At 44.5% G+C, this 14,567-nt stretch overlaps 1 protein-coding gene across 1 annotated transcript in view; it reads right to left on the bottom strand.

Annotated features, from left to right (window-relative positions):
* FZD3 (frizzled class receptor 3) overlaps positions 1–14,567 on the bottom strand; it is a 330,881-nt gene that overhangs the window by 176,552 nt on the left and 139,762 nt on the right. Inside the window, exon 3 of the mRNA XM_069605695.1 lies at positions 3,200–3,396. Within this exon, the coding sequence (XP_069461796.1) occupies positions 3,200–3,396 (197 nt within the window). The remainder of the gene's footprint in view (positions 1–3,199; positions 3,397–14,567) is intronic.

Here is a 14,567-nt window from a genome sequence, read left to right as displayed (position 1 = left end):
CTAAATGCAGTATGCAGCCGATTGCCTTCCTACCTGCATGAATGCCCTTCTGACCAATTGGTTGCCCGAGTGTGACACAGCAGAATGAAAGGGAGATCAACTAGTATATCTGGGGGCCTCTCACTGCTAGAATTAGTGTTCAGAAGCTGAAGAGTAACTGGAGTGAAACTGAAGCTTAACCTTGAAGCCTTGCTGCAAGAGAAGAATTGGTGTTGCTCTCCATCAATCTGAAAGCTGCTGTGTCTGCAAGGACTGACCCAGAGAGGACCTGGTAAGGCGCCCTCTTCCCAAGCTACGAGGGACCATCATGCACCAGCTGATCTTTGCCAAAGCTCCCAGGTAGGCAGACCTACGACAGGCTGCTGACCGGAGACGGGGACTGCCGTGGAATCCCAAAGAGAAGCGCCTGGACTGCTGTCCGCCACTGTCGACGACCGCTGTGCTCCCGTTTGCCCAAGAACTTCATTTGATCAAAAGACGCTCTCGTCTGCATTGCCGCCCGCTTTATCCCGCTGGAGAAGGCCTGACCGTCGACGCGCCGAGGAGCATCCGCCGGTGGGTTTCCCGCCACCTAAAGACCACAGAGACGCCGACGACTCGACGCCCTTGCTGGGCCACAGTTCTTCATCATCTCTTTGCGGTCCAGAATTATCGTCACCGAGGTGCCCCGCACGCCACCTCCTTGCAGGACGCCAACGCTCTGCCGTCGACGAGCACCGCTAGGAAAGAAGCTGCCACTTCACGCCGTAGTTCACCCTGTTCTCCGTCAGCGTTCGATGACCCGTGACTCCTGCCTTAAAGGGAGGGCACTCAAGAAGGGCCGTCGACAAACGCTACAATTCCAGGTACATTGGGGCTGTAGAACTATTGTAGAGGGAAATAAGACTCATAGAAGAATACATGGACTGGGCTTGTGATACATCTTTGCTTTACAGGTTGCCCAGGTGGGGGGACGGGGGGAGATCTCCACTCAGAATTGTGCCTAGGTGGTAGAGGCCAGTATTCTGCCAATTGTTCAACCATCTTGCTTTCCTTCCTCTCTCTACTTCTGGTTTCCTCTTTATTGATCTGTGTGACATTTTGACAGTATAGTTGATGAACTTTAATGGGATATTATAATATTTGTGGTACCACTTTAGAACTGTATATATTTACCATTGTTGATTTTTTGACCACAAAGTGAGTTATTGTGATAGTGTACATAACCTTGAATATTAATTATATAAAGACTATTTTAACTAATACAGTAAGTGGACATTCCTTTGTGGGGGCTTGGGGACTACATTGTACTTAAGAACCAGCCTGCATCACCTCCTGAGAAGCTAGGCCTCGATTGCTCGACCATAGCTACCGAATAGAGAATCTTGGCTGGGGTCCTCTGTGCCTCTCCTCTACCATATAGAGAGCAGAAGTACAGACACCCCCCCCCCTCCAGTCTTTACAACCTTGTCCACCTAGCCCATTTGATATCTGCCTACTCTCCTAACTTAGTGTTATGCTGACAACATGCAATCCTCCTCCTCTTTCTCTTTCTCCTCCTCCTACTCCTCCTCCTCCTCCTCCTCCCTCTCCCCCTTCATTCCTGACTGTCTGCTATTCAGGCATGGTGTACTGCTAACGAGCTCTGCCTTAATGCTAGTAAGACTGAGATCCTTCTCATTGGGACTCCAGCTCCCACCTTCCCTCCTACACTATGGCTGCCCTCCATGCCCCCCCCCTCTTCCCCTCGCTCTCCTGAGGCAAAGAAACATTGGTGTCATCTTCAACTCTCCTCTCCTCACATCACAGACCTTACCAAGAAGGCCCACTACCAGCTGCAACTCCTCAGAGGCATTCTACCTTTCCTCACCTTCCCCCAGAAACTCAATGTCTCCAGAGCTCTGGTCCTCTCCAGGCTGGACTACTGCAACAGCCTCTTCCTCAACCTACCAAACTCCTCCCTTCGCCCCCTCAACTAATCCAGAATAGAAATGCAAGACTTATCCTCGTCCTCAAGTACAGGCACTGCATCTCTCCAGCCCTAAAATCTCTTCACTGGCTCCCGGTTGCTGCGAGAATCAAGTTCAAAACTCTGCATCATCCACAAGGCTTTCTGGGGCCTGGGACCTGCTACATCCAACTCTCTCTGCCTAAATACCTCCCTGCTAGAACCCTTCGATCATCTAGCTCCAACTCTCTGCAGATCAGATGCTTCGAGCAGAGAGTGGGGGGGGGTAAGAGCTCTCTCCTCCGCAGGTACCTCCCTCTGGAATGGCCTCCCTGCCCCTTGAGCCGGAGCTCCTTAAGTTACAGAAGCATCTCAAGACCCTCCTTTTCATTTCCTCCTTCACTCTCCCTCTCCCCTGCTAATGAACCCCCGCCCCCACCCCCCGCCCCCCGCATCTTGACTGGCTGCTTGGTTCCCTCAGATTCTTATAGGGCACCAGGCCCTCCCCAACCAGTCTACCCCTGCACATTGCCTCCTTGGACTCCCCCCCCCCCCTCCCCCTGCACTAGCCTGGTTAGGCTTGCACCTGAGCCTTTCCAGCCTTGTTCCTCGCACTAAGCATGTGGATCTTCTGCCGCTGCACTCTACTCCATGGGCTCTGTCCACCTGAACTCCTCTGGCGCTTGCAAAACCCTCTGGAACATTCCCCCCCCTTGTCCCCCAGAACCTGCACTTCTGTTACTACACTTACCCGATGTGATAGTCACAAGGCCTAGTAGGACCGTTTTTTGTTCCCTGTCCACCCTCCGTCCTGTTGCGCCTTGAAACACATTGTGTATAGGTGCATTATAAAAAAAACAAATAAATCTGTTTAGGCAAAACCCACGTAAGGGCTAGCTCCGACTTAAAGAAACATTGCTTAGAACGTATATCAAACTTCATATTCATTTTAAAATACATTATTTTAACATATATTTTAAGGCAAAGGAAAGCTAAATAAACGGACACAATCCTCACTGGCACTCCTTTAACAAACAAATGTTCAACCATGCAAATTTGAAAACCATGTTATTCAGGAGAATGAGATCATGTCTGGGCCAAATGATTTAGTTTCAAGTGGGCTTGTGCATCATGAAAGTAAAAAACAAAGTAAACAATTGAACACCTTTGTTTATGCTGTGGGAAAAACCATCCAAAAAAAGGAGTGACCCTGAACATAAGCAAATCAGTACAGGGAAGATCCTAAAATACACGTGAAAACAAACTGCTCACCTGCCACATTCCATCTCCTCTGGCCACAAGACCCCAAACATCTCCATCAGTTTGTAGCACTCGCTGTAGGCGCGCTGGCACAGCCGGCGGCACGGGAGCGTGACCCGACCGTACTCCATGCAGACAGGCGCGTACAAGGCACACAGGAAGGGGCGGAAGTCCTTGGAGCATTCGAGGTTCACCATGGGATGGAAAGGCTGGAAGGACAGAACACAAACTGGTCAAGAAAACGAAAAGCACATAGGCACAGTCGGTTGGATTAATATGGTTAAGGGACTTCAGCGCCAGCATTCATTGCTAAACCATTTAAGCAGGACTATTAAAAGGAGATTACAAATGACATTTGTTGTACACCAGTGGGAGAAGGAAAAAAAAAATATCACAGAACTGGAGGGAAACCATAGATACCCACCGCCAAGTATTTCGTTACCAATACATGAGGGAGCACGTGCTAGTTCCTCCCCGCCCACTTGTGGGAGTGTGATGGGCCCTTGGAATGTTTGCAGAGACATCTCTACATGGTTTGCGTGGCTGTGCTTTGATCTCTTGCGCACACTTTCACACTTCCACCTGGGCAGGCACTAACCAAACAACAAACTGTTTACTGAAGGAATTAATGCAAACAATCAACGGGATTATTTTCAGAAGAAAAGACACGATTTATTTTAGGGGAAGGGACACGCATATTTTCTATTGCTTAACCAATGTCGAGATGTGGCAACCAGACGAAAGCAAGGGGGTGGAGATCAAGAGGACACAAGTGCACATTGATTAGTCTCATAATTTAACACTGATGGGAGCAGGTCATGTTTTCACTGATGCGATTTTGCAGACCACATTATTGGGAATTGATCGGGTGCAATGTCTTCCATTGGAGGGTAGGTAAGCAAGAAAATATGAAGGCAAATAGAAATGAGTAATTCCACAGAGGAATAAACCCATAGAGTGCATGCAGAAAAACAAATAGATGCTTGGCTATTAGTTTGAATGTTTTGTAGCTATACAGTATACAAGAAAGAAATCCCTGTATTGCTAGTGTAAGAACATACTCATGAGGAATTTGCCAAAATATTGCTAGCATTTGCTGCAGTAAGGACACCCCTATGATGGCTTTGCCCAAACATTGCCAGAATGTTCCCCTGTAAGGGCACAAATGAAAGCTTTGCCCCAAAATGCCAGCATTTGCCCCTTTAAGGACACACCAGTGATGGTTTTGCCCCAAATATTACCACATTTGCCCTTGTAAGGAGACACCAGTGATGGTGTTGGCTCAACATGTATTTGTCCTCATATGGATGCATCCGTGATTGCTTTGCCCCAACAGGCCAGCATTTGCCGAATAATCTAAACATAATAAACAGAACTATTTCTACTAGGTCTATGAGTTAGGATTAAACAGAGAAGAGAGTGGGCACCACCATCTATTCAAAAATGTTCAGAATATTCAAGTAAAAATCAAATATTTCAAAAGAGAATATACATCCAATTGAAAAGGAGCTGGCTGTGACAAGTCTGGAGACACCCGGACTTATAATTGCAACACACGCTGGAGACCAAGTAATAATACTGGGTCACACAACCGCTCTCATATGGGGCCCAAGATGGGCACGTATTTATATCTGATTCACGACAATATGTTCAAGTATCCATAATATACCATACTTCTTAGAGAAAGGAAGAGGAGTCTTTCTGATTCATATCAAAAATGATTTATCCATAGTAGTTCAAACAAAAAGCTATCACTAATAATCCTTAGTGCGGAAGCAGTTGCCACAATCCACATGTATTAGACTAAAAAAGCCAATGCATTTCGGAAATCATTTCCTTCATCAGGGCGAGTCTCATTGGTGTGGTCAGTGGTGAAAAACAGAACGTCCTGCGTTCATGCCCACTCAGCAGTGGGTTGTAAATGACATTATGCACAAAGGCATGGAGAAAATCCACTCGTGCTTACAAGGTAAACAATCTTGTAATACACAGAGAGAAACGATCCTCCACTGTGCAGCTGCAGGGCAGTGACACAGACTGCAGTGTGAGTTAGGATTTTCAGTATTCATGTGTGTTACTAGGTATATTGCCTTTATTTAATTACTTTGACAAATAACCGCATTTTCTGAAATGGTGACATCACCATCTCAAAAAAGTTAAGTAATTTTATTTCATTGGAATTATCACTGGCTCTACCCAGAGGGTCTCAGAGTGCCTTACAAGTTTCAGAGTTTCAAAAGGTGGGAGGTAAAACAGAAGTTATCAAATGTTTTTAGGATAGGATAGAAAGATTAGGATAAACGACTGGCAGCACGGCAGGCGGAGGGCCTATTACAAAGTCCCATGTACCTAGCAAATATCCATGACAGTTGAAAAATGCTAGAATATGCACACATTTGTATTGAGCATAGACATAGTAAACAGACTTCAATTCAAAGCAGTCTTTTATGCAGCCCTCCTCATGCAACTACTGCAATGGCCCTTACTTACCTGCACATGCACATCTAGGGGAACACAGCATCTCCTACATCGCCTCCCCAGCTGGTAAACTGCCTCTCCTCAAAGGAGATCCCTTCACCCATACGATTCAATTAGATCACCAATGATTGTAATGGCTGGGAGATTTTCCACATCCACTGGAGCAAAAGAGTGTAGATCACAACATAAGCTTTATTGTTGGCAGCTAAAAGGAAAGGGCTTACAGGTGTCTCTCCTGTGAGGGGACACCCCCATAAATTCAGCAATGCAGGGAATCACTGTTGGATAGAGCTAACCCTAATCTGGGTGTGCAGAATAAATGTGCCCTGAGTTTAGGATGGCAGACTGGCACACAGAACGTCCTAATTAAAAAATAAAAAGGAAACAGGGCTGACAAGGGGAAGCAAATGTACCGAAAGAGCAGTACTGCTCCGGTGTACTCTGGGGAACATGGTGAGGGTGAATAGTGGTGAAAACAGGTAGAAAGCGGCAAGGTGTGGAAACGGTGCTGACGGGGAAATTTAACTTGAGGATCATGACCCTGATTCGATACCGACTATGCCATGGAAATATCTCCATCAGCCCCGCCTGTTCTTCTGAAGCCAATCTTACTCACACTTATGGAAATCAAACTCATCCCCATCACAATAAAAGAAACAGAAAACTGAAGCACTCGATTCCAAAGATGGATATGGTTTGTCAGGAAGAACCAATGCAAACGTTAGAAAGAGCAATTTCATGCTCATGAAACAGAAACATACGAAGGAATCAAGGAATAGGGTATTGTACAGACATGGTGAAAGCGTCAAGGTATACATCCATTCAACTAACTCCTTATTTATATATTTCACTCAGTGATCAAATGCATATTGTAAACAAAAGACCATTTTATTCCAAGTAGGAAGACTAAGAAGCATAAGGAAATATATACCGAATGTAGTAAGGCGGTGCAAGACTTTTAGTCCTGCAACAACATTATATATATATTCACTGTAGAGATTGGAAAAGGGAACAGATAATAGTCCAAGAATACATGAATGTGAAGAAAAAAATCAAAAGCAGGATTTCTTTGACAAGGTGGACACACATTGAGTGTCATTAAATTGGGTAAAAATAACGCCTACTATTAAAAGCACTTAAAAGCAGGGGAAAGCCAGGATGTTCCGTGATAGATTTACTGGATTATTCTGCGGATGGGAAACCCAAAATCATTCAGTTGGAAGTCGTGTTCATGAGACAGTGGATTCTTTATGGAGCCCCCAAGCAGCCCAGAAAACTCTTGCACGAGAGATCTATCACATGCTAAACCCATCAAAAACAAAATATATTACAAGGTGAGCACAATATCTCAAATTCTAGATTGGATATATATGATGTCAGAAAAGGTTTTTAAAGTGCACAAAAATGAGAATCAGCCATTGAAATCAATCCTGTGGATAGATTTATCCCAAGAATCAAGGAGAGCAAAAACAATAGCAGGAATAGCAGGAAAAATGCAAAGCCAAGATGTCAAGGTCCTGATCTAGGATGGAAAGCGCCAAGCAGTGTCAATCGTGTGGCAAAGGAAGCCACATGATGTCAAACATATAAAATAGGTACTTGGGCTTGGCCGGTTAGAGAAGACGCAAGATAGATGGGTCTCAATATAGGCACATGGCACAGATAGAATTTTGTAGACCATTGCAGGGTTCGAAATTGGCCTGGGGAGCCAAAACTAGCTCCTGGTAGCTGTTTTCAAGCTAATGAGGCTCTCCTCGGCTACGGGTAGGAGCTAAATAGCCCCTCAATTTCGAACCCTGCCATTAGAAATAAAGTGTCTTCTGTTTTGGAAAAGCCTTTGGCAGTATTTTCAAGAACGAAACTTAATTTGACAAGTGCCCAGAGGCAGGTAAATCAAATGCACAATGCCAAGAAAAGTGTAGCAAAGCGCGCTCAAATGAGAGCTTAGACATACTAACCCAGCCTCGTGCATCGTCTGTACGAGGTAATGAGCACAATGGACCATTATATACAGGTGACTTTCAGGGGCATGGAGCAGGCACTATAGGAATAATACCGAGGGCCGGCCCGGGAGCCGATCTGAGCAGGTTACTTTTAAACCGTTGGAAGTGCAATTCGGATTGAAGTGATAATTCATACCAATTTTCAGATTACGCCTACGGAACAACTGGCAAGCGGCCATGTAATCGCTTAACAGCTGCACAGTCTAACTTGCGTAGGTTTAGATTTTCGGTTGCACATTCCAAAGAACTTGAAAACTATTCAGGAAACGCTCTTAGCATCTTTCAAGCTGCATTTAGCAACAATAAAACGGCTTACCTTAAAATGCAAAATCATTCAAAAGAAATGTGTATTTTTGTTGTTCCTCTCCCCTAGCCTGCAGCCTCCCAACTTGGCATTAGCCTTAATGGTTCGGATGCCTGTGGCTATCCCACCTCCACATCGGTGTCAGTTTGGATCATAGAATAAAACACCAAGACGCACAGATGCAGACTCCGAACCAGCCTGACCACCTTCCTTGGGGGCCTCAGAGTGTTGCAAGGATGCTGGTGATCCCTCCACAATCTGCTGGTATTCCTCCTGGGATATCTGCATTCAGTCCTACCTTTTCTCTAGCACTGGCTTCCGGCTTAGCCATTAATGCAACTAATGTTTCTTCTTAAAGACAATGACTTTTGCCCACCATGGGTGGACACATCTGAAATAGGTTTCCTCCTTACAGGCATGGTTGGTTTGTCAGATTAAGGCGTTTAGGATCTACACCGTGATCTTGGGCTTTTCACTGAGGGTTGCGGGGCCCATGGCTTTATGAGGTTCTGGGTGGGCGACTGGAGTAGAGTCCCTTCTGTTGTAGTTACTCCATTTGTGAGCGCTGAGATTATCCAATTATACTACTCCTCGTTTCCAAATAATATTTGTACCACTAAATCTAAAAGGTGGTGATGGAAATGGATTAGGTAAGATTCAAACAAAATCATGCAGGGGACGGGGGAGGATGGGAGGTGTTATGTGAACCACTTATTACCACTGTTCGCTATGAACAAGTGCGGTGCCAGTGGACTGTACACAGCTGGATATATACCACTTCGCTGAAATGGAAGAAGGTGGTCACCTTGATATCAGTGGAAGAGGAAATAGCATGAAAGGAAGGTTAATGGGCTGCATCAGCCATGCGACAGGTCTACACATCCTTCCATCCTAGCAAGTACCATAGATTCTACAATATTCATTATTTTCTATAAAAAAACATCTGGGAGTTGCTTTACCTATAAACATCAGGACCGATATTTTCAACCACATTCAAACGTCAGTGCTACCCCTCTTTTCCAAGGTACTATCTATACTCTTCATTGGATAGGTAGAAACCAACCCACATATGACCAAGCTCATTTGCACATGGGTAGTGTTTTGGGGCACCAACAGATGGTGGGCCATATTTTTGTAGGTATCCATAAGCAGTTAATTAACATGCGTTAGCACACGGAAATCATTATTGACCTACTCTTAAACGATCAGAAATCACGGAATGCAGTCAACTTCCGATACAGACTACGCATTCCAAACATCTGGCTTCAGACGGAGATAGGTAAGTAAAGCAATTAAGCAAACCCTCACACATCTTTCTCACACGTTATGTTACTCCCCCAGGAGACCCCAAAGGCGGCAAACCATTAAGCAGGACATGCCATATTTTCCTACTTTGCTATTTAAATATCACAAACAATTTGCTAACATGTTTTTTTTTAAATTTAGTTCACTCGCTATTAAACCCATGTTTGTTTACTTCACCACCACAACTCCAAAACCTATACTGCTATGTGCCATTAGCCTTATAGACATCAGGGGTGGTCTCAGTTGCTTGGGAAATGACTTCTCCAACTGGTGGTGGCCCATTTATCGTGCAATAATGCTCCATTCGGTGGTCTAGCAGACAATATTATTAAGGCGTCAAGAGGCAATTCATTTTGTGGTGAACATTCTATAACTTGTCATTATTATTGTCTCCTGGACAGCAAGGACATATTTCATGTGCTTCCATCAAGGAAAAGAGATGTATGGGGTCTATTTTTATTACTCAATAAGGGTAGGTTAACTGCACATGAAGGAGTGTTAGAAGAGTGGTTGTAAAAAAAGCTTCATGCAGGAGAGAAAGCAGTGCCTTTATCAGTGACACTGCAGATGTACCAGGCGGAAAGGAGTGCAGAGGACACCAAGAAGTAGGGGAACACTTTCAAGTTGCAAGCAACTAGCCAGGCATGAAAAGTCACTCGCCACCTCAATACTCCACATACACACTGCCCAAAATGTCTTACCAGGATCCAATTATACCCTGTAAACGGTTAGTGGTGAGTGCACATTTTGAGACCCGAAATTAGTACACAGAAGGAGTGGATGGACTCCGAGAAACTGCAAAAGTCATTCGCAATGAAGAGGTAATGTATTCAAGCACTTTATTTGGAGAACAACCCCTGGGTGGCCCGACAGATGGGGTAGTGGGCTATCCCATCCAATTGCTTGATTTATTCGTCCTTGTACTTGGTAGGGTTCTGAAGGCCACATATCACATACCACAATATAATTGTTTTTGTGCAATCGGCCATGCAAGTCAATAGACCTACAGATGGAAACAACCGGGGGGGGGGGGAGGGGGATCTCTTTCTGGGGTAGACCCACTCCACAAGACAAATGAAGAGTGGGACACGTTTAAGTCTTGTATATTAAAGAAAGTTTATCGTAATTTGCATTAAAAGACCACATGAATGCAAAAACCTAGTGGGAGGATAGGACCGTAATGGGTTTTTAAATATTATGGTAAAAAAAGTTGGTTGGGAAAATAACACGTTCACTGTAGCACATTTTTACTTGTGTAAGTAGTAGATTCCATCACTAAACTGTTCGTTTATGACTGTCAAAAAATGGTCAAACACACCAAAATACTCAAGAGTCAATAGTTGACGCAAGCCAAGTCATGTTCAATAAATGCCACTTTTCACGTTCCCTCGAGTCTCGTCGGGGATCCAATGGCAGCCATAACGCCCCCTTTCAGCAATGCATAACTAAAGGATTAGAAACGATCAGTTATATTTAATCCTATACTATGGCACAAATAATTCCAGAGGAACGATTAGTTAGCTCCTCGCCGAAAAGTGAAAAAAGGATTACATGCCAAAGGTGCTTCAAATGAATAAGAAAAAAACAAGCATTGGGAATGCCAACAGTTTGGGTTTTGTGTAGAAATGGAAAAGGCACTTGCCAGGAGCTGGCCTAGTGGTATTAAATGGCCATTGATGGTAGCAAGTGAAAAATGGTGCAAGTACCTGGGCATCTAATAGAAGCATCTGGCAAATGCCCAATACTTATACACAAGCCAAAACTGTTGGCTTTGGTAATGCTGGTTATAAACAGGACTTCATGAAGGACACAGTGCTTATGAATAAAGTGGCAGAAGGCAGATCTGATTAAGACATTTTTATATTACACCAGAAGCGGGTTCACAGCTCCCATTAAGTCATTAACTCTCAGAAGACTCCTTTGAAAAAACACGGGCAGGCACTTCGAGTGCAAAGTTTGATGGTAAGGCTGGACTAAAGCGAGCTCAAAGAGTTCCCATGAGGAGGTGATTTGGGATGGGAGGGCCAGGAACTGGGTGGGAAGTCAATGAGTGGGCAAATAACCAAACTATACAAGCTGTGTGTCCATCCACATATGCCATTTCTCCCCATCTGTCCTCTAATGCAATAGACTAAGCAGCACTGCAAAGCTCGCTCCACCTGCCCAGATTCCATCACAGATGTTACTTTCCTGCCGAGTCCTGGACAGCACTAGCTCGTTGCATTTCCCTTTCATAGCCTTTACACATTGAACTTCTCGGTCGCAGTATGCATGCTCCTCCATGTGACCAGGCCTCCACCATTCTGAGGCAGCATGAGGGGCATCATATCTCTTGGTCAGTGCCTGCTCACACCGCTTTTTCAGCCAGCTTCCACATTCGCCAACATAGCACAGCCAGCATATGCACTGCATCTTAGTAGAATTCTGGTGCAAATAACCAAGAATCCTTGCCCCTACCATGATCACCTGATGAACATCAGACAAAAGCTGTTTTCCCGACGGTTGTTGCCTTGATGGGTTTAAGTTCCAGCAGGCCCGACTGGGCACAGCACCTGAGCATGTTAGAGTGAGGGCCGAGTCCCCAGCTTCCCAACTAACATACCAAGTAAGGTGAAATAAGCATCCGTGATTTTATATTGTATGCAGCTCGTTCTCTAAACCAAATCGTCCATGACACCCAGAAGCCTTTGCACTTCTCTTGGTATAATGAGTGGAATTCCCCGTCAACACCCCACTACTTCATCTGCCACAATTTACAATCTTTTTTAAATGGGGTAGAGAAAAGTGAAAAGAAAGAAAAACAGGAGTAAAAAGAGGTGGAAAAAACGGGGGAGAAAGAAAGAGAGAGAGGGGGGGTGAAAGGGGACACGCGAGGGAGGAGAGAGAAAGAGCGAAAGAGAGTGAACGAGTGAGTGAGCAAGAGCTAGACACTCGACAGTGGCAAAGTGAGGAATTGGAATGTGAACAGTCAGCATAGGCCACTGTTAGGATTGTGGGAAGGAGGCCAGGTTGTACCTTGGTAGGACTTTCAATGCTTTGCTATTTTTATAATTTCTTGCTATGGTTTGCCATCTGTGGCTTCTTGATTCTTTGCATCTGCGCCACTTACTTGCACACCATTCGAATTTTTAACGTTCTCTAGACACACCAGCTAGCCACTCGCACGACGGGTGAACACAAACTAGTACCCCTCCTCTACTGCACACAAACACCATGCACATTCCACAACTCTCCCAATAGCTGGTCACACACAGGCCATCAGCAAACCTCAACACATCTTAGAACTAAATGCAAAGCTTGTTAGCAGCAGATTAAGCAGGATTCGTACATCAGAGGGCTCAATTCGGAATTCACATACCCCAGAACAGCCTGGTTTGTTTTGATCTGCATTTTCCAGTCTTGGGGCCTCTGGTAGCTATTAGTAATTGAAAGGTGTATCAGACGGCTGGGGAGGGGGCAGTAAGTAAATATGTGTAGTGATTAAAAGGGAAGAAGAAGCCAAAAGCTTTTCAAGATGATGCCGGTAAGTGTAGCTGAAAACAGAGCTATGGAGAAGTGCAAGAATAAAGGAATATCACATTGCAAGTAACCGACTCAATGAACAATCGATTGTAAGGTAAATATAACTAACCAACGAAGGACAAGAAAGAGCCAAAGTTCAAAGGAGGGGTTATGTAGATGAACATGTAAGGAGTGATCAGACTTTCCCAATACAATATAATGGGGAGCCGGATGTCTGGGTGACAGACCATCTGTGGATGGAATGGAAAGCTAAAGATGAATCAAAGGTGAAATGAGGAGAAGAGGTAGAAAAGGAGGAGGATGGTTAAGAGATGCAACTGATCACAAGCTAAATCACAAGTTTGGAGGCCTTAGGTTTTAGATGGGATTTTGACACAAAAATGGTACGTATTTGTGAATGAACAGCAGAGAGGGAGGGAGCTCGTGTTGGCATAGACACGAGATTCAAATTCAAGAGAAAATAACCAAATCAAGTGAAATCTATTATAAAGATTTAAAACAGGATAGGCAAAGTATTGTGGGAGAGCCTAGTCGAGACCGGACAGAAAGGATCAACATAATTTCATAAAAATGGTTTAACAGCGGTCCTACAGAGATGTGCCGAACCGAGTCAGAATGGTGCAGAAATATCATGGGAGCAGGGAGAGGAATAAGATAACCTACAATGTTACAATGTCAATATCGGCAGACAGACCCACACATATCAATAGTCAAGACAATATTTGATAAACTTGATCAAGAAAAGTTGACTCCCTGGCATGCATTACATAAAGTCCAGATTACAATGGATAGAAAAGACCGAAAATCAAGAAGGAAGATGCCAGCATGAACAATTCTCCTCCGGATTGTTAAGGGATAAGACAGCAGTGATATAGGACGGCAGCATTATGTTATGTTACTATACTTGTACCGCGCCAAAGCCCTTGGGCATCCAGGCGCCAAGAGACAGATAGGTGACAGTAGAACTGCTTACGAGTATTTATACTATACTAGTATACTAGCGTGATGTAATACAGGCAGAGAGCAAGAAGCCAACATGCCAGTAAAAACACATTTACCATGGTTGCCGCCTGAAGGTAACTGAAATGTCAAGATTGCAATAGTTGGCATTTTCACTGTAAGAAAGGACAGCAAATTGTTGTTCCAGATGTAGAGGGGTCCCGTCCCATCCCACGTGGGTCTATTGCAGCGCAGTCTACAGTAAAAGAGAAAAAGCCCCAAGATAAATATTTTTGCTGCTTACAAAATAGGACGGGAGCTCAATTTTTCAAATGCTAAAAAGTAATACTATATTAATGCCAAATGAGTTTCCGCCTTCGTTTCCATTAAAAGAGTGCAAATTCAACTGGCTCCATGTCTGCATCAATTTAAAAGTGCAGAGACTATGGTCTCATAACGCTTTCCATTTGTCTAGTGGAAAATCTATTAGGTACTCCAACACAATCAAGAAAGAGGTCTTCATAATCTCCTCTGAATGTAGCTACTTGCACCTTAAAGTCCTACCATCTTCCCCCAAAGAGCACTGCTTACAGTGTGTAAGGTGAAGCGAAGGCCACATTTTGAAGCACTTCACCACGTGGGGCGGCTTCAAGTGAAGACCGAGAACAGGCAAGATTTGGCACAAGCGCATGTAGTACTCGTCTTCCATTTGTTGAATTTTCTCAGCCATCTTGGCTGTACATTTTAGAAGATTGGTCTTCGCCTCTGTATGACAGTGCACACACAATTTCCAGATCAAGAAATGAAATGGGGCAAGATTTGTGAGATC

The sequence above is a fragment of the Ambystoma mexicanum genome, chromosome 4p (genome assembly GCF_040938575.1).
Source record: "Ambystoma mexicanum isolate Mex_15411 chromosome 4p, UKY_AmexF1_1, whole genome shotgun sequence".
NCBI lineage: Eukaryota > Metazoa > Chordata > Amphibia > Caudata > Ambystomatidae > Ambystoma > Ambystoma mexicanum.
This window is presented reverse-complemented; position numbering and strand designations above follow the sequence as displayed.